Source organism: Pezoporus flaviventris, unplaced genomic scaffold (assembly GCF_033815535.1).
Source record: "Pezoporus flaviventris isolate CSIRO_AGI_PZ_B2104156 unplaced genomic scaffold, CSIRO_AGI_Pfla_v1 ptg000041l, whole genome shotgun sequence".
In the NCBI taxonomy this organism is placed as follows: domain Eukaryota; kingdom Metazoa; phylum Chordata; class Aves; order Psittaciformes; family Psittacidae; genus Pezoporus; species Pezoporus flaviventris.
In genome coordinates, this window is record NW_026892589.1 from 11,515,625 (window position 1) to 11,543,046 (window position 27,422).

General features: G+C 51.7%; 1 protein-coding gene across 9 annotated transcripts in view; it reads left to right on the forward strand.

The window, feature by feature from the left end:
• The window catches only part of NCOR2 (nuclear receptor corepressor 2), a 161,940-nt gene that overhangs the window by 65,006 nt on the left and 69,512 nt on the right, over positions 1–27,422 (forward strand). For 4 of the 9 annotated variants that reach the window (XM_061466184.1, XM_061466189.1, XM_061466190.1 and 1 more), the window contains exons 8-13: positions 9,686–9,752; positions 14,279–14,466; positions 15,768–15,864; positions 18,226–18,404; positions 21,482–21,536; positions 23,632–23,730. In XM_061466184.1, the coding sequence (XP_061322168.1) occupies positions 9,686–9,752; positions 14,279–14,466; positions 15,768–15,864; positions 18,226–18,404; positions 21,482–21,536; positions 23,632–23,730 (685 nt within the window). The remainder of the gene's footprint in view (positions 1–9,685; positions 9,753–14,278; positions 14,467–15,767; positions 15,865–18,225; positions 18,405–21,481; positions 21,537–23,631; positions 23,731–27,422) is intronic. The other 5 variants (XM_061466187.1, XM_061466191.1, XM_061466188.1 and 2 more) reach the window with 3 other exon arrangements.

Below are 27,422 nucleotides of genomic sequence, written 5' to 3' on the forward strand. Positions count from 1 at the left end.
TTGATGCTCTCAGCTGGGGTGGATGCAGGTCCTGGACCATCCTTTTGGTGTTTTCCCAGAGAGCACTCACCTTGGGTGCTTTATGCTGTGGTTTGTGCATACTGAAGTATAAATCAGCTGCTGGTGTGCGTGTGTCTGTGTGTTTGCATGCAGGAAAGATGAGGTAAAATGAAAAGTTGCAATTATGGTTAGATTTTCATGAAACACCTCTTGAATGTCTAATAACAACTGGTTGTGTCAAAGATACTCACCGAGACTCAGCAATCATCTGATTTGACTTATCACCTCAATACACTATTTAATCATCAACCTGCACTGAATAACACAGTGACTTCCTGAGCACAGAAGAAATACATCAGATAATGAGAGTAGCGGTAATTGTGATTATTGTTGGAAATCTAAATAGTCAAACCAGATCTTGAAACTTTTATCTGCCTTTGAATGAACCAATGATTGCTCTGAGCTGCTTGCAGTGTATCTGTTTTGGTCCAGGCTTGGTCAGCTGGCGATTATCATCTTCAATAACCTGTTAATAGTCTTTTGCTCTTCACTGGTGTGTTAATTGATGCCAGGGGATCATAGGGAAAGAGTTAATGTACTTCTGCACTGCTGCGGGGGAGCGTGGTAGGTGCTGCTGGGGTTTAGGTGCTCTGCATCCCCATCAGGGCTGTGGGGAGGAGGGTTTGGTGATGTGACCCTGCTGCTCGCTGCCCGCTCGGTTCCTGCTCCACCCAGAGCTTCCTGTGTCGTCCAGGCAATGCACTCGCTGTGAAGCATTCAGACCCCACAATCACCCCAAACCTTCCAGTTCCTTCAGGGCTCCTTAGTGGATCCCTGAGCACTTGTACTGCTGGTGCTGGGCATTCCCCATTTAGGAACCCCAAATAGGAGGCTTCTGTTGGGGGTACTCAGTGCTTTCCTGGATGCTGTGTGTTAAAGCAAGGTGCTGCTAATGCCATGCGCTTCTGGGGCAGGGCAGCATCATCTCCTGGGGGTTGATGGGGAGGGCAAGCAGACAGAGAAATTGGTGGGAAATGATGGCTTTTCCTGCAGCTGGAAATCCCAGTAGCTTTTTCCTTCCAGGTGTTTCCTTCTGTTGCTGATGCATTTACTCCAGTCTTTTGAGTTTGGCAGATGTTGCCACAAGTCTTGGGCAAGGACACCCAGTAGATGACAGTTCTGCTACTGGGAGAGGCAGTGATGCCTGGCAGTGGGTCTGTGCTCCCTGCAGCTTGCAGCTCCGTGCCCTTGGAAGTCTGTTTTGTTGTCAGTTCAGGGTATTGATGGCTGATAAACCACCTCATACAGCACCATGGGCTGGCCCAAGGATGTGCTCTCCACATTGCTGGTTGTAGGTCACCCCTGGCACTGATGGTGTGCGGCAGTTACTGTCTCTTAGAGTCCCTGACCCCCTTCTTCTCTTGAAGGGCTCTACGGCCATCATAAGTCAGGCACTGAAGGTGGCAGTTTCAAGCCAATTGCTGGTTTTGCCCTTGAAAGAATGAGTTAAAAGTAGATCCAGGCTTCACCCACTCCCATTCCCCTGCCAATATTTGTGGGTTTGTGATCACATTTTCCTGTGATTTAAATTATTTCCTGTTCTTGGTTGCTGCCTGAAAGATGGGCACAAACAAGAGGGAACTGACTGCACAGGTCAGGAGGGAAACCCCATCAAACCAGCTTCCCATGCCATCAGAGAAGGTACTCCTCTTCATCGCTTCCTTTGTAGGCATCTGTAGGGTTATCCTAACCCTGGACAGCAGGCAGCCCTCCCATGCAGCTGTAGTTGGTGGCAATAGACCAGGAGAGGTTGGAGCGGGCAGGTTTGGGGTTAATGTTCACTGTGATTAATGCTGCAAAAAAAATGGGAAGGAAACCACATGTTTTAATGAAAAGCCTCCGTCTCCTCCTCGCAATTAGCTGCCTTCAGCTGGTTATTGATGCCAGCAGAGTGCCTGTATGGATCTAGGTCAGCAAAAGGCCCTCGAGCGATCTGGGCTCCAGATGTTTGCTGCTTTGGACCATGGGCCTCTCTTGGAGGTCCTGGGGTCTGAACTGCAGTGTGCTGCTTGTTGATGGATGTGCAGAGAAATCGGTGTGTCCTGTTCTCTGTGGTGTTCCTGCTGCACATAAAAGGATGTTTGGATGCTTGGGAGGAAGACACAAAATCAAGATTTCCAAGCAAATAACTCAGGGATGTTGAGCAAGAGGAGAAGATGTTAAACTTCAGTGTTTTGACCAAGTCATGCTTGGATGTTTGTGACCTACAACTGCTCTGTGGGCTGCATTTGAAGATACTTTCTGTTCTCTCCTTGTTCATAATACGTTTGTGCCTTTCTGCTCTAGAAGAGCAGCTTCTGCTCTATAGCCTGAAGGTAGCTATTTCAGCAGGAGATGGAGTGAACCCTTGCAGTGCTGGGAGGCATCAGCCAGATGCATTAGAGCAGCAGGACAACTGCCAGGACACCACAGGTTGTATTTGTAGTTGGATGCAGGTTGTTCTGAACAATTTCATCCTATGCAGGTTTAGCCATGGTGAGAAAGCCTTTTGGCAGGTGGCTGGAAAATCGTCCAGGTCATGATTCTGCCCACAAAACCTCACTGTATTTAGTGCTGAACAGCCACTGCTCCCACGTGAAGCTGGTTTGCAGCCTCGTACCTGGGCACAGGGGGATGGCCAGGCTGTCGCCTTTCACAAAGACCTTTTTTCTTCTTTCAAAGCACTTCCTGGGGTGGATTTCTTTCCTCAGCTGGGTGTGAGTGTCAGTGGGAAGGCATTTGAATATCACAAAGCCAGAATTCCTCGATTTCTCTCCAGCGATGCTCTCCGCCTTGCAACACTAGTTTAATTCTTCCTGCTTGTTTGCTTTGCTTTTCAGCTGGGATGAGTCACTTATGCTAACAGAGCTGACTGGGGAGTTACGGGGAGAGTTTCTACTCCCACTAAAACGCTGCCTCTCTCTTATTTTCATGGAGGTTTATGGCCTGTCTCCTATTCAGTACAGTTAAAATTAATTTCATGCCCCAGTTCATTCCAGTGTTTGCAGCTTCAAAAGCTTTTAAGTCCTATTTAGCTGCCTCGCTGTGCTCTGTTACTGTCTGCTTGGGTCCCTTTGGTTCACCTGTGAGTGCAGGCTGTAAGCTAACATGGTTAATTTTGTATGCTACATCTGCCGCTTGAGCTCCGGCACCTCTGAGTGGTGTGTTCCAAAGACTTGACCTAGCTTTGATGGAAGCATGGCCCTTCTGTTTGAAATACCTGCTTTGTTGGAGAGAAAGGCTCTGCCACTCAATCCTCAAGAAAGAAGAGAGCAAGACAGCATTTAGTGCCCTCATTTTCATAGGGATGGGACGAGCTTTGCCTCCATAGCTAGCTTGGATCTTCCTTTTGGCTTTACAATGGACTGAGAAGTTCCTTCAAGCCCCAGACACAGCTGGAGGCCACTTGAATGATTCTGCATCAGCCGAGGAAGTTGCAAAGACCCTTTGTTGAAGCACAGCAGCAAATGCAGAGGATGCTTGTGCACCACTTAAGCACCAGTGCATCTGCTCTGGGTCTCTTATTTCAGTGGTTTGCCAGCTGGATGTACAAGGATGAAAGCGGCTCTTCTGCCCTGCTGTGGCAGTGATTTTACGTGTTCTCCAGGCTGCTGGCACCAGAGATATGAACCTCCTTTCCTCGCAGTGTTTGAGAAATGACAAGATGTTGTTCACATGAGCAGGATCAATTACCTGCTGCCTACCTGTCTGTTCTCCAAGGGGGCCTTCATCTCTCCAGCAGGAGATTCCTACTCGGTCAGCCATGAAAAGCAGCCCGGTAGGACTCTCCTCCCCCCTTTGCTGAAGCAGTCATCTTGAAATCACAGTCTGTGGGGTTTGTGTTTGAAAGCGAAATGTGAGCTTCCGAGCCTTGACAAAGCGCAGGGAAGGAAAACTGAAAGCCCAGGGTAAGTACGTGCAAGGTGCTGCTCACAGGGGTTGCTTTAAAGCTTTCCTTCCAGAGCTGCTTGCTTTTACACTGAAATTCGGAGATGTTGGGGTGAAACCAGGCTGCATCCCCTTGAGATGCTTTCGAGGGTGTTGGACAACCAGGGTCTGAGGGTACAGTGAAAACAGATCAAGAGCTTAGTGTGGTTTGTTTTCTGATGTGTCCACATCCAGCAGCAGCAAAGCCGTGTGCGCTGTTAACGTTGGCACATCTGGGTTGCTCTCTGCAGCTGATAGCTTTTGATTTGGGGGGTGGATAAGGAGACTTTGCAGAATAAAAGCCTGAAGTCGGGAATTTCAGAGGTTTAGGGGCTTCTGAATATCTTTTTCTTTTTAATATCCTCCCCGTTACCCTTCTCCCCAAAGAGCAGTGCAGCTCCCGCTTTCCAAATCACTTGTCACTCTGGAAAATTTAAGTGATCTTTTCATTACTGGCTGTTTAGGGGTTTTAGTAGCAATGTATTGCCTCTAAATTCATAGTTGAAGCCTGACATGTAGCACAAATGCTCTTCCAAACCCTGTCATTATTAATGCATTCTCTTTCGGGTCTTTTTATTAGTGCTTGTAGACATTTTCCTCATCAGAAATTCACCTAGCAGCTCCCCGCTCATCTCATTCAAGGTTTCTCATCTCTTTTATTCTCTGTTGGCATGCACTAGGGCAGAAGTATTACCTTGTGATGAATTACTAAATGATGGAGACACACACTGCAACCTTCTGCTGCCTTCTCTTGCCAGTAAAAAGCCAAGTACTGTTGTTTGGGTGGGCTATCTTGCAGCACTTGGGTTTGCAGTGTCAGCTTGGGCTTCGAGGGAAGACAAAGGTGGCTCACCAGGTGCTTCTGTGCTTGGACTTGTTTTGGTCCTAACCTCATAGTGCTAAAGGGGATGGGCATTTATTTCCAATCTCATGTTAAGGACTGTGGAACTGCTGCCCAAGGGACTCACTTGAGCAGCTCAGGAGGAACATCTTCCCAAGGAGGTGGCACCATGGGGACTTGGATGGGCTGTGCTGGGGGACTGGCCAGGGCAGGCTCTGATACCAAAGCGCCCATGTTTGCTGAGACATCTCCTCCTTGGAGCATGTCACTGGCCTCAGCGTGTGAGCCACCAGGTGAATTAACAATGCAAATTAGTTATATGAATTATTATTAATGAGTTATAGTGATGGCTTTGAGTGCATTTTGGACCTGCAGAGGACATGATCTGAGAAGCTGGGAGACCTCCAATGGCTTCTTTTTCTTTGAGTGTTGTTTCTGGGCATAAACACAGCCCGCCTGACTGCACATCCAGAGTTACAGCCCTCTGCCGCTCCGCTCTCACAGGCACTAATGGTTCTGGGGGTTTAGTCCATCCCAGCGCAGGTCTCTGGGGTAAATCAGCTAAAGATCTGCTTTGCTGTTCATCCCCAGAAAGCGTTTCTGACTATTGCAGGGAAACTGCTCCAAACAGCCGGCTTTCCTGGAATGTGCCCTGCCCTGGGGTTAATAGGTTGCAGTGTATTACCAGCTGGAGCTGTGTGCTCCGGCCATTCCAGAGCAAGCAGATGAATGAGCGTGATGACCCGTGAGCAGCGTGACCTGCTCCCTGCCCTCTCTGCAGGGCGTCTTGCAGCTAAGAGATGGGATGGCATCAGTGACTGCCCTGAGCTGTGGCTTGGGATCCTGACATCAGGAGTGGGCATACTGGGGGAGACACAACGTTTCTGTACCCTCTCCATTGCCTCTTGTTTCACCTTGGAGCGTTCTCCTCGTGTCCCATGGTTTGCAGCTCTCCAGTCTCTCAGCAGTGCTTTGTTTGGCTGGAGTTCCAGGAGGCTCCTCTGTTTCCGACCCTCGCCTGCGTGATCAATCTTGCTGTACAATGGCTTTGCCAGCTGCTCGCTGCCTCCTTCCCCGCCGCTCTTCGCAGGCTTGATCCTACTTTGTTTGCACTGGCTGCCTGATGAAAGACGTTCCTGTGTAATGAAATACCCCTGATTAGTTCTGATCAAATAGCAAACTTCCTTTCATCTCGCCTTGCCCCGGCTGAAGGTCTCTGCAGGCAGGCTCAGCCAGGTGTGCATCGGCTCTTTGTACCCTTGGGAGTCTTATCCCAGGGCTCTGGCAGTGTCCACACGTGTGCACGCACTGCACCGACACGCATGCGTGCGCACACATCCTTTAGAGAGCGCAGCCAAGTGGTTCGTGTGGACCCGAGCCAAGTAACTCAGAAGTCACAGTTGCGGCTTCTCCCCTTGACTGGCTCCATTGTGAAAGCCAAAACACAAACCCGACCTTGTGCCGAGCCGGTTGAGGTGGAAGCGGCTGCTCCCACGGGGCTCCCATTGCTTTGCTCCGAGTGGGAGATGTGTTTCCCCATGGCTCTGAGAACCACGCTCAGGTGTGGGGCTCACGAGTTTGGGTTGTGCAAGGTTGAAAAGCTCTTGCAGCATCACTCCCCACATTATAGATAGTGTTTGAATCCTGCTTCCCGCACTGGTGGGTTTGGTTTGCCTTGGTTGATCCCTGTTTCCTCCTCCTGCCTGTCAGTGCCTGTGGGGAAATGGTGGGTGCTTGTGGGGCTGCCCCAGCCTCCCCACGTGGGTTGTGCCTGGTACTGAGGCTCTTGATGCACTTGTCCAGTTGATAACTGGCCCCCAAAGTGAGGGACCTGATGCTGTTCAGAGCCTCTGCCACCACAGACTCTAAATGGGACTCTGATGTGGGGAAAACCACATCCATGAGTCCATTTTGGGGACTGTGCCTGGGGTCTGCAGAGGCTCGCAAGGTCAGTGAAGGTCTGGAGAAGGCTGTGGTGGTTGTGTGACCCACACTGGCTGTTCTCCACTTCCCTGCAGAGGAGAGAAGGTGCAGGAAAAGGTCCTCTGGTGACCAGAGGGCTGGAATAGCTTTTGTCATGGAGAGTGTAACTAGATGTGGTGTCCTGCCTTTGGAGAAGAGCTGCCTCCAGAGGGAAGGATTAGACTGGGGCTGCACTGCAGCAGGCAAGTGGGAAATACATATTGACTGTGTCATTGCAGTGCTGGGGAGCACTGTGTGAAACTGAGCCCACCAGAAAGGTCTTTCCCCATAGGTACACAGGGAGCTGAGGAGCCCAGGGCAGAAATGCAGATGATTAGATGCATTGTTGGTGACGGGGATGGGAATGAGCCGTCTGGCAGGCTCCGTGTCTCACTGCAGCCACCCCAGCCCGCCTGAGCATCACGAGGAACCCGCATGTCCTCCTGACCCGGTGCAGTGTGACTGTGCCAGCCCAGCAATACTTCAAACTGTCCACAAGAGTCACTGTTGCTTTGTCTAAGGAGCCTCCCTCCATTCCTCCTGCCTGTGAACTGCCTCATTTCCTCACCCTGTGTTCAGGTCTCCATCCATGGAGAGAGCAGCATTGCAGGCGAGGATGAAGGCTGCCGAGGAGGACGATGGAAGGTGGTTGATGTGCTGCGGGAGTGACCTTTCCCATGTGCTCTTCCACACGGGTTATTCCTGTGCAAGACTCCAGCAGACAGCCCTTACCTTCCCTGGGCTGGGCTCTTTGATGTGCTCAGGGAGCACAGCGTGTGCTTTGGAGACCGGTGGCCCGAATTAACCTCCCTGCAAATGGTTTCCAAGTAACAGCAATACTTGCAGCAAGATAAACTGCGAAGCCGATTTATATTTACCAAGATTGTGTTAACCTTTGAGAGGTTGACCTCATGCAAAAACAACAACCAACAAACCCCAAAGATGAAGTGGCAAAAACATGTAGGGCATGAGGGGGGGTTGTTGTTGTTTTTAATGCTTTCACTCTCTGATTACTTCAGCCTTGGTGGTGGTAAACATAAACCTGCTTTCAAGGCAGTCCTGATTTTTGCAGCTGTGGAGCCATTAAATCTTTGCCTGTATTAGCACTTTCAAGGTCAGCCATGATGCAAAACTCAAGGCAAGCCATCAGCTGTGTGAGAGATGCTAATTATCTTCATTTACCCTCCTGGTTCCTGCTAACAGACCCAGCAGCAGGGTGTCAAAGCCCCCCCCCCCCTTGCTGCAGAGTGTCACCCAGGTTGAGGTAGGGAGGACAGGGGTTGATTTAGCTGTGCTGGCCCCAGGGGACAAGCTATGCCCCTTTGGTGGGGGCCATCCCACACATGATCATCGTGTGGCTTGATCAGAAAACCTGTGTGGATCCAGGTCTGCTCCGCAAGAGGCATCAGCCCCATCACTTGGCTGTGCCTTCTGCTGGTGCTGCTTGGAAGTGGGAGTAGATCTGGGGCTGAGAGGCTTGAGCTGGGGATCCTGGAGTCTGTTTCTTGCTGGTAGCTGGTGTTTTCCATCTGTTGGAGAGTTACGAGTGCCACTTGCTAGTGCTGCCTTGGAAGGTCTATTTTTGCACCAAAGCATTGAGGGTGAAGTCAAAGGGAATGAAGATGTGCAGCTCAGGCGGTGGTCAGTGACTTCGTGTGTATCCCATAGCTCTGGTGACTAATGAAGAGGGGAAGACAGAAGTTACAAAATCCAAACGGTACTATTAAGAACTAGAATTACGCCTGATATTTTTCCTCCTTGATAAACTAAGAATTGTGATGCTTTCTGTAATGTTCTCCATCCCCAAATTTAGGCAGCGCTGCCCCCAGTCCTCTCTCTAAGACCCTCTGCCCCTTCCCAACCCTTGCTGCTGCTGAGGTCTAGGGATTTATGGGGGAAGAGGGTGTTTTCTCCCTTCCCCATTAGCCAGGCAGGGAGGGGAATGAGGAAGGAGCAGGGATGTCTTTTCCTTCTGCTAAATCCTGCAGAACGTGCCTACATGAGACTGTTAAGCTCCTGATCAGTAATTACACACTGCAGCTCTGCCTTTAATCGGGATAAGAGACTTAAGGAAACTCCTTTGCCCCTGGTCTCTACCTTTTACCTAGAGATTTTATTGCTGTGGATAATAGTAACAGGAACAACGGCAGGAGATCAGCTCTTGGGTTTGTGTTAGGCTCTGGGTGCTCATGCAGCCTTTCCAGCTCCCTTCTGCTTTGGTGCTGCTTCTCTCTAAGCAGTTATGTCATGCTGTCTGTAGCAAGTAGGAAGAAGAAGAAACCAGGGGGTGTTAGGGCAAACGCTGGGTTGGTTGTGGTTGCAGTGGCCAGTTTCTCTCTTGAGGTCCTCATTCTGCAAGTGGCTGGTTTGTTTGCAGTGGGGTTAGGCACAGCTCCAAGAAAGCAAGAGGTTAGGAGATACGTGATGCAAGCCCTGCTGCAATCCTGCCTCCTTATCAGCACCTCGGAGTCCCCAGGGTGCATAACCCCTTGGGAGTGTGTGTGTACTGACAGCTCCATCACTGCTGGCCCTGGGGACCGGGGCACAGGGTGGCCTCTTATTTGCGGAGCCACCTCCTGCCATGCAAAGCTTGGCCTCGGCCCCCCAACTCTTGGGACCCCATTGGGTTTTGCACATCAGAAAGTGAAGTTAGCCATGAAACAGCCTGATAAATACAGCACATGGTAAAGGTTTTCAGAACTGGGAGTATATGGATGTAATGCTCAGCTTTAGTCCTGGCTTTACCAACAGATGTGGGTGAGGTCCCCAGATGACCACATTTGCTGCTCTGAAGTTGATGCAATTCCAAGTTAAGGTGGAAAGCTGCGCTGCGAACTCCCTTGGGAGTGGGGAGAGCCAGGCTTTGGATTTGAGCTGCCTCATGAATCAGTTCTCATCTTGTCTTTCTCTTTACAGAAACCAGGCAATGCGGAAGAAGTTAATTTTGTACTTTAAGAGGAGAAATCATGCTCGCAAGCAGTGGGTAAGCGATTCCCTCAGACTTGATGTGTAGTGAGCAACGTAATTTATTATGTGAGAAAGAAAAGGACATTTCCCAGCAGAGAGGTGCTGGAGCTCAGTGCTTTGCTTGTTGCATTGCTGTGGCATCTCTTATGCTTAAAATAACTTGGAGAAAGGAGAGGTCCCTGATCCTGCTGCAGGCAGCACCTCCCTCCCTGTGGAGACAACACTTGGGGTTGGCTTAATCACAGCGAGCCCTTCACTGATCTCAGAGAGCCTATTCACAGCGTAAATGTCTATTTTGTGAGTAATTGAACCCAAAGAGAGGTGTGAATCGAGCTGACTCTGCTTCCAATAAATGGTCTGAAGCCTGATCTGACTGTTTCCAGTTGACCACAGGGCAATGTTCTAGGAATTTGTGGTTTAAAACAAAACTCCAGCTCTGTGCCGGTTTGTTTCTAGGCGGCTTTGCCTGCAGGATAGTTCCAGCATCCTTCAAGAAGATGGTTCTTGGTTAACTAAGGGGTAAGGTGGGGTTTATTATGAGACTTCAAAGGTATTTGTTGCAAGTGCCTGGTAGACAGAGGAGAAAGTTCAAGTGGGATTTACAGAATTATACATTTTTGTTGCCTGCAGGAGTTGCCTGCAGGAGCTGGGAGGCAAAACCAGTGCAAAAGGGGAAATAGAACCCCAGACTGGTTTGGGTTGGAAGGGACCTTAAAGCTTATCCAGCTCCAATCACCTGCCATGGGCAGGGACACCTTCCACTAGAGCAGCTTGCTCCAAGCCCCTGTGTCCAACCTGGCCTTGAGCACTGCCAGGGATGGGGCAGCCACAGCTTCTCTGGGCAGAAGCAACCAAATGCCAGAAGCAACCAATGGCCCCACCAGGAAGGTGGATTTTTCCATGAAGGGTGATTCAGCTCGACGCAGGGCTTCACGTTTTATGCGGAAGATGCAAATACTGGTTCCTGCCTTGGTCTCAGTGCTCTGGGGCAGGCTCAGGCGCTGGTGTTGCCAGTGGTGCAGGTCAGTGGCTTCAGTGCTGGTTTTGGACACAAGTGCTCTGGCTTGGAGGAATTGCTGGAAAAATTCAGAATAATAAGCCTGGGAAGTGGTTTGAAGGCCCTGCCTTTAGAAGTAGCTTTCAATGCTGACATTTCTGAGCCAGCAATCACATTATTTTCTTATTTATGGTGAAAAAGGCATGTTCCTTTCCTTTCCCATGCTTCATTCCCCCCCATTTTATAGCAGTCTTCCAAAAGCAACAGATCCTGCACTCCAAAGGCTTGGTTGTGGCTCCCTTATGTGTCCAAATCCATGATAAAACTTCTCCCAGGTTTCTAGCAAGGGGCTGCAGGTCTTGATGCAGCATGGGCATGGGTGCTGCTCAGGGTGCCTCGCTTGCCCCTGCTGAGGACTGTTGTGGGAAGCAGATTGATATTCCCTTCCTCAAAGCAGGGATTGTAAAGCACCATGTGGCTTTACTGGAGCCCAAAGGGAAGTGCCCAGGAGCTGCTTTCTGGTGGAAGCAGCCTGTTCCTGCGCTAAATCTGGAGTGAGCCCTTCTGTTGTGAATATCAAGGAGCTGGGGGAAAAGGTTTAATGAGGCTGCAGGAGCACGGTTCCTAAAATACGGCGTGCGCTGAAGTCGCCTGTCATGCAAAATAGGTGCATTTCTGCCAGCCAGTTTATTCAGTGTCCTTGAAAGGGGATTTTTCAGTTTAGGGAAGCATTTTGCCTATTCTACAAAATAGGCAACATACGGTTGCTGAATTTGCAAAGTGAATGCATTTGCTGATTCTGTTTGCAAAATGGGTTCGCTTAGCTATTTTTCTGCCGGTTTTGTAGCAGACCCTATTTTTAGCAAAGCCCATCTACGTGCCAGTGTTTCTTTCTGGCTCTTTTGCTTTCTGGGGTGTTATCACTGCCCTGGGCTGGCTGGAGCAGGGTCAGAGCTTGGTCTCAATAGGGTCTAGCCCTGAGAGCCCCACCAGAGGGTATGCAGGGCTTCCTTCCTCCTGCCTCCACCGAGGCTGGTTGATGGAATTGCCATCAGAGGGGTGATGCTGCAGAGAGAGAAGGGTAAAGGGGGATGTTTTGAGTGTAAGGCGTTTATCTCCATCAGCCAGGGAATGAAAACTGTGGGGCTCGTTTAGGGATTGGACTGGTTCCTCCTGTTACCTTCACTCTTCCCCTCCTCTCCGACGAGCTGCTCCGTTCCCTGGAGCTGTGAGAGCGTGGGCTGCAGGAGGGCTCGGGCTTGGCACAGCCTACAAACTGCCTTCAGCTGCTATGGCAGCGTTACTATTCATCCATTTTTAGACACGCATGTCAAGTCCGATTTGGCTTGCCATCACTTACTTGTGTGATTGAGAGGCTGATGGGCTGGTGAGCCCAGCCGGGAAGGGGGGCAGACGAAGCACCGATGCTAAAAGCCGGCACAGATGATTGCTCAGGAATGAACATGCTTGCTTAAGGCTGCTCAGAGGATGCTCAAAGAAGAAGGAATAGACTCCCAAAGTGCTTGACCAGGAGCTTCTCCTGGTGATTCAGCTGTGAAATCTGGGGAATGCACGGTGCTCTAAGGTGCCTGTAATCTTGGCTTTCGAATGCTGGCAAAAGGTTGCAGAGAGCCTGTATCCCAGCTGGACAAAAAAGCACTAGACAGGGATGCTGCAGCCCAGCCCTGCTGCGGTGGGGCTTGAAGCTTGTGTGGCAGGGAAGATCTCTTTGCCCCATGGTGGGAAGGGGCTTAAGAAAGCAGATATGAGCCAGATATGTGCTCAGCTGGTCCATAACAAAGCCAAAGCCATGCTCTGCAGGGCCGAGCTGTGTGAGTGGGGAGCTTTGGTCCTGCCCACCCTGCTGCCAGGGTATGAGCTGCTGGGGAAGTCAGCAGCGTGACGTTGATGTTGCTTTTTTCTATCTGCAAATACGAGTTCCTTAAAAGAGGAATTCTGCATCAAGCTTTCACCGAGTTGTCCCAGAGAGTGCAGGAAAAGGAAGAAAAGGAACCGGCAGTGAAGCAGCCTGGCAGCTGTGCCAAGTGGCAGCGATGTGTGACCCAGCACCAGCTCATTCCCACGGGGAGCAAAAGACCTTTCAAAGCCTCAAAGCTTCTCACCAGGCCAAGCCGTCCTCGTGCTGGGCTGTCCCCTGGCTGTGCCACGGGCTGGCACACAGCACAGAGCACCCGCTGCATCCCAGCACCGAGCCTTCATAAACTTTGCAGGGTATTTTTAGCCTCTTCCGAATGCGATGCTCTGAAAGCAGGAGGCTGGAGCAGATTTGCTGGCAGGGTGGGAGCTCTGTGTTCAGGGGGCTGAGAGCATCACTTCGGGAGGGGTAGGAATGCAGCAGCTGGGATTTCTCCGAGCTGTTGGCATTACCTATAGCGTGAGATTTCCCTTGGTGGCATTTAGGCCATTTTTATTCTTGTTCTCATTCCTCACTTTCATTTTCTGGCTGTTTCCTTCAGTTCCTCTAGCCAAAACCCAAGCATCTCCTGTGCGTGCATGTGGGGCAGGAAAGCCTCTGGCTCTGGGTGCACAAATGGGAGTTAGTTTATGCGGGGGGGAATGTTAGTCTGCATCAGGTTTAGGGTTTGAGGAGCTTTGTCCACCCCATGTTATTGTTGGGGTGCCTCCAAAGGGCCATGGGGATCACAGCATGCGTTGCTGCGCTTCAGTTATTGCCTGGTCCAGTGCCGGTCCTGAGCTGCCTGTTCTGGAAAGCAGAACACAGCGGGTGGGAGGCGACCTGGGGTTTGCCACTGATGGTTTTGCAGTGACATCTGCTTTCACTTCCTGATCTGGGGCCTACGAGGCATGTGTTTCACTCCGAATGAAACCTTAAAAGCCCCTCTGGTCACCCAGCTGCCTTCAAGTGAGGATGGACACCGTCACTCTGTCACTGCTGTCTCCTTGGTGTGGACCTTGCCTGCACATGGGAATTCTCCTCTAGGAAGAGAGTGGCCAGAGGAGGCAGGGGCAGTTAGAGGCTTGTTTGGGGAGGTGTTTAAGTGATATTTCAATGTCATGGTTATTGGGCCAGTCCCATAAATACGAGGGAGAAGTGCAGTGCTAGACCTGTGTTGGGTGGCTGGCCATGCGAACGTCACCCAGAAGGACCTGCATGGAAATCCCATGCAGAGCCTGGGTTTGCCATCGGTGGGGATGTGCTTATCCTGCTCCTGGGCCTAAAAGCAGGAGCAGCAACTGGAGAAATGCTCCTCCTTTCCAGGATGGTGGAGGAGCTGGTGGCATCACCACGCTGCATGGCCTTGGTCAGCCACACTGCATGAGTGTCCTGGTTCAGCAAAGGTGTTGGGGCTGGAAGGAAAAGCCTTGAAGGGTACCTGATGGCCTGTTTTGAGCATTCACCCTGGGTTTGATCACAGACCCTGGAGCGTGTCTGTGTCCTAATGAACCATATTCCTTTAAGCACCATGACTCACGCTCAGCATGAGCAGCCATGGAAGGACAGGCCTGGAGGAGCTGCCCTTCCCTGGCAGTCTCCTGAGCTCCCTCTCCCTCTGCCCCTTCAGGAACAGAAGTTTTGCCAGCGCTATGACCAGCTGATGGAGGCCTGGGAAAAAAAAGTGGAGCGCATTGAAAATAACCCGCGGCGCCGTGCCAAAGAGAGCAAAGTGCGGGAATACTATGAGAAGCAATTCCCGGAGATCCGGAAGCAGCGGGAACTGCAAGAGCGCATGCAGAGGTTAGAGGAGAAGCGGTAGGAAGGGGCTGAGCTGGTATCAGACAGCCTTTCTCTTTTCTATGGGGATGGGCATGGGGCTTGTTTGCGGGAGGAGCGGGCTGGGGTGGCTGTCAGTCCCGTTTCTCCCTGTCTGGTCAAAGCAGGAGCCAGCGGACAAGCAGCTTTGCTGCTTTTTCCCCAGGATGGCTCAGCACAGGGCCAAAAGAGAAGGAAAAATGTCAGGAATGTGGTTGCCTGCGTCCCCTCTGCTGCTGACCTCCTGGCTGGCCACACTGGAGCAAGGGGCAGCTCTCTTGTGTTAGCACCTGGCTAGGACAGTGCTAACTATTGCCGTAGTGGTGGGCCCAAACTAAGATGTACGAGACCATTTGGTCATGTTGGTTATTTAATACATGCATATGCTTTGATCAGAGCCTGGGCAGGGGTAAGAAACGTGTGGAAGTTAATAGGAGTGACTACAAGTAATAGGGAGGGAGCAGAATGTCCTCTGTTTCTCCCATCCCCTGTCCAGTTTTTCCACCTCATTGGGAGCACAGTTTGAGGTCACATTATTCTGTGCCAGGAGGAGGCATGGATCCATGATCTTGCTGAAAACTCTCCATCCTTCCCATTTCAGTCCCAGGATCTTGCCCAGGGACAGCTGATGTGTGCAGAACCCAAACCCCCTCTGCCAGCACCTCATCTTATGCCCCACTAACAGCTAGATGGGTCCAGACTTCCTAATTAGTGGCTTTATTTTGTCTTAAAGAGACGGGGAGAAATGGTACTGAGGAAGAAATGTTTTAATTTGTTACCTGCTTAATAAGAGAAGTTTTAATTCCATGGGGCTTGTGGCTGTTACATTAAATGATATGGGGGGGGGGTGTGTGTCAGTGGCTGGTTTTGATTTAAAAGTTCCCACAGCATTTGCAAACCAGGTGCTGTGGCATCAGTACTAATGGCTTGGTGGTAACACTGATGCCACTGTTGCTATGGTTCGATGAGCAGGATAAAATACAGGGAAGTGCATGGCTGGGTATGAAATGTCCTTCTGTTGTAGCATTCCAGGAGGTCGGCACACGTAAGGAAGTGGTTTGAAGCTCTTGTCCTGTGAGCCCTAAATCTGGGGATCACGGGGAACAGTGCTGTGGGAGCCCAGGGGGCTTCAGCAGGCACCATTCCTGCAGCATGGGATGAGGTGGCATAGATGGGGTGTTGGATATGGCCATGGTGGAGGTCAGCAAGGGGGACCACAGAGCCATTGAGCTGTCACAAATGTGGTTTGCTGCTTATGAAATGGAGCATCAGTGTCTGAGTGTTTCACTGCCCTTTCCCAGCAGGGTAGGACAGAGGGGCAGCGGTGGGCTCTCCATGTCAGCTGCACGCAGCGAGCATGAGGTGTCAGAAATCATCGACGGGCTCTCAGAACAAGAGGTGAGACCGGGTTGTCCTTTCTCCTCCTCTTCACTCCTCACTCCACTCTTCTCTGAGGAAGGCAAGAGCGCACTGCCAGGTCCCGTGGGGAAATCAGAGACAAATCCCACTAAGTTCAGGCCACGCTGAGGTTGGGGAGGTTGCCGTGATGCCTAATATGCTTTCTGGACAGGATCCAAAGTGAGGTGTTCATTTAATACCCAGCAGCATCTTTCCAGCCACCCAAGACAGGTAACAGGGCTGTGCAATGGTTCTGCAGGACCTAAACAGGGAGCAAAGCACCCCAAGGAGCTGGTGGTCAGTGGGTAGGATTTGTCAGCATTAAACTGCCTCTTTGGGACCTGAAACCTCAGGATGCTGCTCTTCCTGGGTAGCACCCCACAACCACCTCCTGGCCATTGGTTTAAACTGGAACTGGAGGTGGGAAGGGAAAGGAAGGGAGCCAGCACCCTGGCTGCCGGGTGGAGGGGTTTTTCTGTTTCATTTCATTTTGTTTTGAATGGGCTGTGTGGCTCGACACAGGGGAATCCTATGGAATGAATGGTTTGTATGTGAGCCAGTTGGCCCACATCTTCTGGGAGTGCTCCATTCATCTTGAAACATCCCCGTGACCTTGGCTTCGTTTGGATCTGGTTTCACAAGGGTTCCACTCTCTTGGCACGGCAGCGAGCTGCAGTGAATGGATTGCGTTCGGGAGGGGAGAGCAGCCATTGCCCAGCAATAGCTGAGATGTTTGCAGCCTGTGCACCACGGGTCGCTCCCTGCCCCGGTTCCAGGGCAGTTTGCTGTTAGCCAGTGAAGGCAACGACCTGGAGGACATGGGTCTCGGGAGCAGAGAGAAATTTCACAGCTCTGCAGAGGTCGTGGCCAAGAGGAGCGTTAGAGGATTGCCTCCAGCCTCCTGCACAGTGAGTGTGCTGCTGAACGGCACACTGATAGCATTCTGCTGAGCACAAGGCACTGCTGTGCTTGTCTCAGAGGAGCTTCCAGCCCTTCCAGAGGGTTGGAAGGAGCAGGGAGGTGAGAGCCAGGGAGCATTGCTGGTGGCAGAGGCCAGCTCTCTGCCCCAGCACGCTGCTGGAGAGGAGCGAGGTCTGGCTGCCTGCTGCAGGGTGTCTCTGCACCCTGACACCCTTCCAGGCACAGGGAGAGGCCCTGCTGCAGGCAGTGCTCCTGCCTGCTGCCTCTGCCTGCCCTGGCTTTCTCCTTTTGGCTGGGGCTCTCTGTGGCTGCCAGGGTAGATGCTCTGGCTGCAAACTGTCCTGACCTCCCACAATGAGATGACACCCCCAGGGCATCTGAGCAGATGGTTGCTCAATGGGAGGTGTCCCAGTGAGGATGAGAAACGTGATGGGATGAGTTGAAGCATTCCTGTGTGTGCAGAGAGTTGTGTTTTAGGAAGAGGAGGATGGGTCTGATCAGTCACAGCAGGGAAGCAGAGTGGTGCTGGGCAGGCCTGGTTGCGGGAAGGATTGGACATTACTGTTCTCCCAGGAGCTAGCATCCGACTGTAGTTTAACATAACAACACTTGAGACCTGGCCTTCCTGGGTTAAGGGCTGGAACCTATGTCTGACCAGTGCCATTGCAGGTGACAGGACTCAAAGGGGTGCTGCTGCTAGCAAAGAGGGTGGTCAGAGCCATCCCCCTGTGCCAGGGGGCCAGCTGAAGGGACAGTCCCAGCGTTCAGGCAAGGGACAGCAGAAATGAGACATCACATTGGCCACTCTGTTGCAAATACTTGAGGAAACCAGTGTGCCCAGTCTGTCCTGTCCTGGTGTGCAGCCAGGGCTCTGGATGAACTTTATGCTTGAATAGGATGGAATAAAGGCGTCAGGTTATGTCCCAGGGTGTTGCAGTGAGAGGAAAGACAGGAATGGTGGCCCTGTTGCAGTGACATTTGAAGCCTCTTGGAACAAGATTAGGTTTCTTGTGGAAGGGAAACACTATGTCTCCTCTGCTCTCCCTTTCAATAGGCTTTGGGAGCTGACCTGCTTCCCTTGGAATTTGGGCTGTAGGGCTGAACCCCTCCATATGGCCATGGGTTTGGGGTTTGCATTCCCTGTGCCACTTCTGCTCTGATTTGTCTTGGTCATGGTCAGGAGCTTTTTTGCTTAAGTCAGACATTTCCACATGGTATCTTAAAGCCTTTTATTTCAGACTGAAACATTCATTATTTCCTGGCTGACAGCAATAGCCTCTTTCAGCATTTCATTTACAATTACTCCAGCAATAAAGCTGTCTGGTGCTTGCTTTTGAATTCTCCTGTTCCTCCGCCTGTCCTTTCCTCTCGAACATCTGTCCCCTTCGGTCCCCACGGGCCCGTGGTGCTGACCAACTGTTCTCTCTGCTTTCCCCACAGAACCTGGAGAAGCAGATGCGCCAGCTCGCTGTCATCCCACCCATGCTCTACGATGCTGACCAGCAGCGCATTAAATTCATCAACATGAACGGCCTCATGGATGACCCCATGAAGGTCTACAAGGACCGGCAGGTGATGAACATGTGGAGCGAGCAGGAGAAGGAGACCTTCCGGGAAAAGTGAGTGCAGCCCATGCATCTCTGTGTGTAGCCCTTGGGAAGTGTGGGCAGGACCCATCCAATGCTTTGGCCGGGGCCCCAGTGCACTGGGACGTGGATTTCCCAAGGAGAATGGATTTCCCCCAGGGATACAGTCGGAGTCTGTGCTGCCTTGGGCCTGAGCACAGCGTGATGGACCTGCACAGAAACCTCAGGCCTTTCTGTATGGTTGGTGTGATCGTGTGCCTGAGCAGAGCTGCTGCTCATGGGGAGAACTAGAAGTTTTTCTGCTTCTGCATTCCCATCCCCATCAGCCAGTTGAAGGATAGCACCAATGAAACCCAGTGCTCCATACGCTCATCTGGTTTTGAGTTTACATGCTGTCTTTTGAGCACTGTGTGTCCAGGGGGATTCTTGGGGCTGTCAACATCCAGCTCCCCCATGTAGGCCCCCTCAGGCTGCAGCTTCCAGCTGGTGCCGGTCCCTCGGTGCTCCATCCTGCTGTCTGCAGGATTTGCCACCAGCTGCTGTTTCCATGGATGCATTCCCACATCAGACACATGCAGACTCTGGCTGCGGTGCTTTCTCCTGTTTGCGAGCAGTGCTGGAGAACAGCTTCACTTTGTCAGCTGAGATCACTTGGGGGATTGCTGATCCCTTCCCTTGGGTACCACTGTGCTGTCAGCCAAGCTGTGGGTCCCAGCTTAGCCTCACATCCAGACTCCCCTGTATCTCGTAGCCGAGTGGGGGCCCAGGTCGGAGGACCAGAGCATCCTTGGTGCCCCAAATGTATCAATGTGTCTGTGAAAACACAGCTGAAGTTCAACTCCAGCTCACTGCTGTGGACATGAGGGACATGGAGGTATGTGGGTGCATCACAGCCACCTCATCCCTTGCAGCAGCGCTTCCTTAATCTGGCCTCCATACGATGATGGGATAGCTCCATGGATAAGCAGCAGGCCCACAGCCAGCCAAGCTGGAAGCTCCTCCATGTCCGGGATCCTCCTCCTGTCCCTGCTTGTGACGACTCCTGTTTGCTGCTGAAATAACTAATTGCCAAGGCAGACCGAAAGGGAACAAAACAAGCAAACCGCCTCCAAGCCTTTGGTAGAGGAGAATCCTCATTGCTAATTAGCCTTAAAATGTGACACCCCAAACAGCAAGGCTTGCCCGCAAATGACGCAAAGACTAATTACTTGGTCTTTAATGGCGGGGCCGTGCCTGCCTAATGGGGTTGGAAGAATCCACACCCAGCTCATGCATCCTGCTGTGCACGGTGGTTTCTGTGTCATCACCGTGGGTGATGCAGAGCTTGAGGCATAAATACAGCAGGATTTCAGGGCTCTCACAAAGCTCATCTGAAGAGATTGGTACTTAGGAGCTGTAAGGAGGGCCATGGGTCCTGTCCCAGCTCCCGCCCCGATCCCAGTGTGCGGGTAGCTGAGCTGCCTGGTCTGCTGTTGCTCCTAGCCTGGGTTTTTAAAGTGAACCAGACTTGTGTCATCTGTGATTGTGACCCAGAGCTGGCCTCTTCCTGAGACCGTGAAAACCTGATGTAACCTTTTATTCAGCCTTCATGGTGAGGGCTCTTGGAGAAAGCAGCCAGGCACTGCAAGGCTGACAAGCTCCAGGTCTGAACTATCTTAGCTGTCAAAACATAACCACGAGGCAGAGTCTGATTTGATTTGCTTCTGGGAAGGATTTCAGGTCTCTCTATTGAGCGCTCATCGCCAGGGGGGCTGTGGTTTGCTGGTGAAGGCTGTGGTACCCCTTGGTCCTGCTCAGGCACCAAGGCCTTGTTGTGCTGGGCACCATAAGAAGACAACATCCATCCTTGTTATGGGGACACAATCTGGCTTATGAAAAACAACGTATTGTTGTCTGCATTGCTCACAAGGCTGTGTTAACATCACTGATAACATGGCCTTGAAAACCCCGTCTGTTGGTTTGTGCTGGGTGCCTCTCCAGCTCTGTGCTCTGATTCCAGCCTGTCTGAGCAGCCCAGCTCTTATCTTTCCCCTCACCCCCAGCATTTCTGGTTTCTTTTTTCTCTTTCACATGTTTTGGGGGGAATCTCTCTTGGTGTCTCTATTATATCTGGGGGGGTAAGTTTTACCCTTCAAGTGGTAGAAAGGCCACAGTTGCCTGTGGGATAGAGATTGGGGACCCTATTAAGCACCCACACCACAGCTCACCCACCTCTTCCCTCTGATCCATTTCCATGGGGCATAGGGCCGGTAGCTCCAGAGAGCTGACAAACCACACGTGCCACACTGGCCACTCTGCTCCTGTGGGCAAAGCCCATGCTGGTGGCAGCCCTGGAGCAAAGTCACCACTCACCAGGCTCCTCGTGCTTTGGTGATGCAGTGGTTAACCATCCTCCTGCCAGCAGCAGCACCTCCTGCCAAGGGCTTGCTGGCCTGAGATGCTTCCCCACCAGCTAAGCAAAGGGATTTGTTGGAGGAGACATCTCTGTGCCTGGGGACATCTACCCGCAGTGGGTGATGCACCCTCCTGGGCTGCCGGAACCAGGGGTGAGCCTGCTGACAGCTCCTCTGCTTGTGTTCCTCACAGCCACCGTGGCACTGGGGATCTCTTGAGCAACTCGGCAACGTGGCAGCTTCCTGCTGGGGCTTGGGTTTCCCTTCCTGTCCTCTGCAGCTGCTCCTGACAGCCCAGCCAGGCCTGGGGTCCCGCTCAGCAGCAGGGGCACCCCCAGCCATGCTGCAGGATGCTTTGGCATTGATGGCAATTCTTCACCCTTTCCTTGCCAGATCCTGAAGCCTCAACCACGTGTGCAGCTCTGTGCCCATCCTGCCATTGGTACGGGCTTGGGTGTCTCTGGGAGCAGCCCCCCTGCCCTCTCCCACCCTGTGATGAACATCTGCTCATTGGAGCTGCTGACCAGCCCGGCTGCAGTGGGCTAAATATAAAGTTCCTGTCTTTCTGGGAAGCTGAGCAGCAGACAAATATTTTCTCAAACCCTTGGGTCCCTCAGGGAGCTGCTCTTGCTGCTCCAGGCACACAGGGCATGGCAGCCCAGCTGCAAGAGGGTCAGAGCCAGAGCCCATGCTAACCCTCTCCCTTTTGCTCCTCAGGTTCATGCAGCATCCAAAGAACTTTGGCCTGATCGCATCCTTTCTGGACAGGAAGGTAAGCATCCCTACCTGGCTTTAACCTGCCTCACGCTGTCTCTTCTCCATCACATCTCCCTTTGGTGCTGGAGCAGCCAGTGGATGCTGGGCACCTGTGGGTGGTGGTGGCTCAGAGTCCTGGTCATGGTCCAGATGCCTCCTGGCTCCCTGCAGAGACAAGGGACTGAGTCAGCGTCAGGGAGTTTGGATCTGGGAGATGTGTGAATGCATCCAGCCTGGCATGTAGGCGTTGCAGCCCTCCGTGATCTGCCTGGCGAGCTGCTTCCCAGCATCTCCTGGAGCAGTTTGCACCAGCCAGGCTGTCACACAGCAGGGTGGGTACGCTGCTGCCCAGCACAAAGCAGAGGGGTCCCCTCTTTGCTCAGGTTAGGGGTGCTGAGGGTGGGCTGAGTCCCAGTTCCTCCGGCGGTTTGGGTTGGTGTCATGTAGGCACACACACCTCCCCTTTTGTTTAGCTTGCCGGAGGGCCTGACCTTTCCCAAGCCTCTGTGTCGTGCTTCTGGGACTTCTCATTTTTGCTGATGGAGGAAAGGTTTGAAAAAGAGATCTGAAGGGAGAGCAAGTCCCTGTTCCCATTCTGAGCAAGGCCAGGTACCTTCTGTGGAACTGGCCATATGGGCAGATCCTGGACAAACAGCCTGGAAAGACAGTGGTGGACCAGGTGCTCCCCTGAGCAGGAGACATTTGAGAGCTACTTGTAGGTAGCTGCATCCTCTGCCCATCTCATACAGTGTTTGATCTACACAGTGTCCACTCTCTCTGGGGGAACCCCTCTGCTTTCACGGGCTGACCTGCAGAGGTTCCATCCACCCTAAATTATTCTCTGATTCTGCGTGATTCAGGCTGGGGAAATAATTCCTAAGGCCTTGACTTTTCTTTCCAAAGCAGCAAGCAGGCAAAGGCCGGCAGCAACCTTGTGCTGCTGCTGTTGCTGTAAGATCCCAGGCGCTTTCCAGCCTTTCCCACTTGCTGAAGCCGAAAGCGGTGGGACTTGGATGATGCTCACAATCCAGCCTGTGTTCCAAGCTGTAAAATGTCTTCTAATTTTATTTGTACTCATTTGTAAATCAGGCTGTAATTATGATACAGAACACATCCATTATCCTGTTGGAGAGAGATGCAAAGTATGGCTCAATGTAATGAATTAATAGATTTTTAAATTGCATTATAAAAAAAATAGTGATCTTAGCCCTTGGAACAGATGACTGTAAGTTTTTGTGTTCTTGTATGTGTGTGTATAATCAGGGCTAGATTAGAAAGAGATCAAATTAACACTTTAAAAGTTGCAATCTGGTTTTGCACATGGTTCCTCTCCTTGCACAGGGATAGGGAGAGCGCAGCCCCTGTGAGCACGCAGCAGCACCCTGCTCCTGGGTGCTTCCAGGTGTGATGGGTCTGTTCATGCAGATCCTGGGTATGAAAGTGTAGCCCAAGACCAGCGTTCAGGTGCCAGGACAGTTCAGCAAAGGACTTTTCCCAGTGTGGAACACTCTGCTGCTCAGGATCAGGATACGTCCCAGCAATGGTTCCATGTTTTCCTAACGGGTCTAATCTGGGATGGTGCTCATAGAGCCAACTGCTGGACTTGCAGTTGGGATGGTGGCTCCTGCGTGCCAGGATCTCAATCTGACCATGAGAAAGTCATATGAGCTAGTTAAGCCAGTGAGCTTAACATCTGCACATAACACGAGCTGACAGTTGCATGGCAGGTTGTGCCTCACGTAACCCTGACAGAGGGTGACTCTCCTCCTTCTGCCTTCAGTTGCCACAGTCATCTGGGGTCAGCCCTTTCCCCGTTAGCATCCAACATGGGGTGCTTTCTGCTCTGCACCCTATCTCCATCTCATCATGCCTGTGGGATGGCCGTAGTCTGTCCCTTGGAAGAGCTCAGTGTTTTTACTAGGACAATGTACATTGCCCTCCTCTTCCAGCTCCAATGAAGGGCTTTGGGAGGGAGGTGTTTGGGTTGCAGATCTTCAGAAGCAGCAGGAGACCTGGCGATGGCAGGGCCTGAGCGCTGCTCCTTGAAGTCTGCGCCCTGATAGTGCCATGGGATGGGACCTGCTGTTCCCTGACTCGCTGTGTCCTTGCAGACGGTGGCAGACTGTGTCCTGTATTACTACCTGACCAAGAAGAATGAGAACTACAAGAACCTTGTAAGAAGAAACTACCGGAGGCGCGGGAAGGGCCAGGTAAGAGCTGGAGGAGCCCATGGAAACGTTGGGCTGAGTGCTTTGCACTGCTTTGCACTTGCAGCCTCTCAGCAGCACCTTCTCTGAGCACCCCAGATGCCGCTTTCCTCCCCTCCCCAGTTGGAGGTCTCTCGTGCAGGCTGCAACAGGGCTGTGGTTTTGCTCTGTGTAGCTTCTCAGAACGTGCTGTTTTCTGGTGGTTGATGTTTGTCCGTTCCTGTGCCAAGGTCACAGTAGCTTTCAAAAAGCAAATAAGAAATCCAGGATGCTTGGAAATGGAAGGGGATGGAGCGAATGCAGAAAACCTGGCTGCGTGTCAGGAGTAGCACAAGGTTGCCCGTGGAGCCTGTAGCTGTGGGCAGGAGCCAAGTGGAGCCTCTTCTCTCTCCACTCTGGAGACAGCAGCCAGTGCGCTGATGGGGATGGGGCTCCTGGGAGCTGGTTTGGGGTGCTTCTACCTTGCACCTGTGCAAAGAGGAGAATGAGCCGAGTGGGAATGACTTCTGGTGACCACCTGAGCAGAGAGGCTTATCAGTCTGTAAGAAGTGCTGGAGGGTGTCTGAGGTCTTCTTGAGGGCTTGCAGATTTGGTGCTGTAGCTGGAGGAGACTCTTAAATCTTTGGATGAGGGCCAGGCCGGTACCTAGGACACCATGAGATGCTGGGGTAGGTGACTGAATCAACCCTTGGCCGTTACCATGGCCAAGATAGAGATCTAGACGTGACCATGCCAGTGTTGCTGCTGATACCACGATACCCAGATAAGTGCTAACCTCTTGGGCAGGTACCTTGTCCCTGCAAATGCTTTCAGCCAGAGGAAGGTCCCTCAGGTCCATCCCCAGGTCCATGAATGAACAATTATCCATGTCATGAGGAGAGTGGGGTGACCACAAAGGAAGCATCTCTCTAGGTAACGTGGAGATAGGGATGGAAAAACTGGCCTGGCCTGTGCCACCACTGACATCAGCGGCTCCTCACACTGCATGGCCATAAAAAGCAGCAGTTGGGTCGAGGTCCTGATTGGGAGGCAGATAGGTAGCCTCGCTCCAATTTGATTTCTGCAGCATTAAGACATCAGAATAGCTAGCACATGACGAATGTCATGGACAGGGCCCAATTTTCCCTTCTTTCTTTCAGACACATTAGGGATGGATAAAGCCCTATTAGATTATCCAGTCCCTCTCCCAGCAAACACAGGGTGGTTCCCTGCAGTACATTTTTATAGTGTTTACCATGGTCTGTTTTGTTAGATCACAGCAACTAGAACATGAGACCACATTTGTTTCTTGTTAGTGGTGGAGACATTTAGCATAGCAAATTCTGGTTTCAGTGTGAAGTTGAGCAAGTGTGGAGGGAGAGAGGCAATCTAATGCTCCTCTCTGCATCTGCCTACCTCCCGCTGTGGCCACAGACCTGCCTTGGCCTGCACCCAGCAGGTACTATTTGTGTTTTGGGGTTTAAGGGTATCCAAAGCATCACTAGCTACAGTATTTCCCATGGTGTTTTCCCTTGCTTATGAGTCTGGTCCAGCCTGGGCAGTGGAGATTGTGTGCTGCTGTTTGGAGCCTTGTTCTGTTCCAGCTTTTGGGAGCAGGGACTTAACTGCATCCCATAGTACTTACTTTACAACCGTAGTAAAAGGCAGGACTATTTTTGCAAGCAGGGGGCTGCAATATTAGTAACTTATTAAGAGTGAGGCTGCTGGGCACTGAAGGGAGCAGATTCACGTCCACTGCAGCAGACCTCAACCAGATCATTATTGATTCTGAAAGAAGAATCAGATCCCTGAGTCAGTGCTCAGGTGGAAGGTGGGATGTTCTGACAAGGTGTGAGACCCAAGGGCTGCTTGCATGAATAGTAGTGGGAAAGAAGTGCAGAGCTTAGAATCCAGCTCTCCCACAGAGATCTTGGGGGGTCTTGAGATGCACACTTAGTGCTGTGACACCTCCAGTATTTCTATATGTTGCTTGCATCCATTTCCTGCAAGGCTGCAAGCAGGCTTGGGAAGGGCATGATGCTGCGGAGAGGAGGCTCTTGCCCATGTAGCCTCATAGAGAGTCAGAGCTCTGCTGGGGAGCAGCAGTGTGGGGCTGCTCCAGCGCCAGGCGATCTCCCTTCACCTGCCCAGTGTCAGCCATCAGAGATGGTGACAGAATGCAGGACGGGAGACATGGTGGGACAGCATACAGGGAGGAGTGGGGCTGTGAGCCATCCTCCTGCAGCACTGGGAGACATGGTGCTGTGTTCCCTGTGCTCCAAGCACAGGTTTTGCTGCTGATAAGGGTTCAAGCAGTTAAACGCCAGAAGTGAGCTATAATTGATTTTAGAGGAGGGCAGGCGAGGTGGACTTCAGATCAGATGAGAGGAGTGGATGGGGTCTGGCACAAATAGCATTTCAAGTGGCCCTGCACTGTTTTCTCACTGCTTTCCTCATGGAGAGGCTGGTGGTCTTCCTTGCTCTTGGAGGAGCTTGAGAGCAAAGTGGAGATAATTACACGGAGAAACAAAGCTCCTCTGGTGTCAAGGCTCTCATTGTGGCCTACTTATTAAAAGTCCATTAAAAAGTAAGAATCCCACTGCTCCCTGGCTGATGGTCCCCTGGCAAAGGATATTCCTCATAAAACTGCTACTTAGTGCTGAAAATCTTCTGCCAAAAGCAGGGACTTCGCACGCTTCTGCTTCCAGTTTGTCAGAACATGGAGCAGCCGCCTGCTCCGAGGCAGGGGGCATGGTCATGCCATAGCGCCTGCCCCGGTGCTGGTGGGTGAAAGGTGTTCCCATCTGATGGATCGTTGTGTGGAATATTTGGGTTCCTGAGATAAAGAGCCTTTCTAAACTAATCCACTGTGTTCAGGTACGGAAAACGCCATTGAACCCTGCAAGGGGGGGATCACTGGGAAGAGGAATAACTTCCAAGTGTGTAATTTGTCACTGGAAACAAAAGAAAATAAAGAAGTTTGTGTCATGGTAAAACAATCTGATCCAATAATCAGCATGAATCTGATGAATTCATCTGCATGATTTTGCATGAGCCTCTATTGAAAGGCCCTTGTGTAGATGAAAGCCCCTTTGGGGGCTGTTGCAGTCATTCTTTAGGGTGTTCCAGAGAGCTTCTCTGCAAATGCCCCCAGTCCTGTAGTGGGGGCACCAAAAATTACCTCGGGGCTGACAAGAGTTCTGGAGAAGGACTTTTTCCAAGGGTGTGTAGTTACAGGCCAAGGGGAATGGCTTTAACCTGCCAGAGGGGAGATTGAGATGAGCTCTTAGGCAGAAGCTCTTCCCTGTGAGGGTGCTGAGGCACTGGCACAGGGTGCCCAGAGAAGCTGTGGCTGCCCCATCCCTGGCAGTGCTCAAGGCCAGGTTGGACACAGGGGCTTGGAGCAACCTGCTCTAGTGGAGGATGTCCCTGCCCGTGGCAGGGGTTGGAGCTGGATGAGCGTTAAGGTCCCTTCAACCCAAACCAATCTGGGATGCTATGAAAATCGAAGCTAGGCAGTTAGTGCCATGTGTCTCCTCTTTGGGCAAGCTGCTCAGCCGGGCTGCGGTAGCACAGGTGTTGGGCTGAAGCTGTGCTGGAGGAAAAGTGCCTTTATTTCAGCATAATTATTCCGTGCACAGCGCAGGGTTTTTATTCCACAGTATATTCCCTTTGCTTTTGGAGCAGCGGTGCCCACGTCGCTGCAGCGCGCAAGT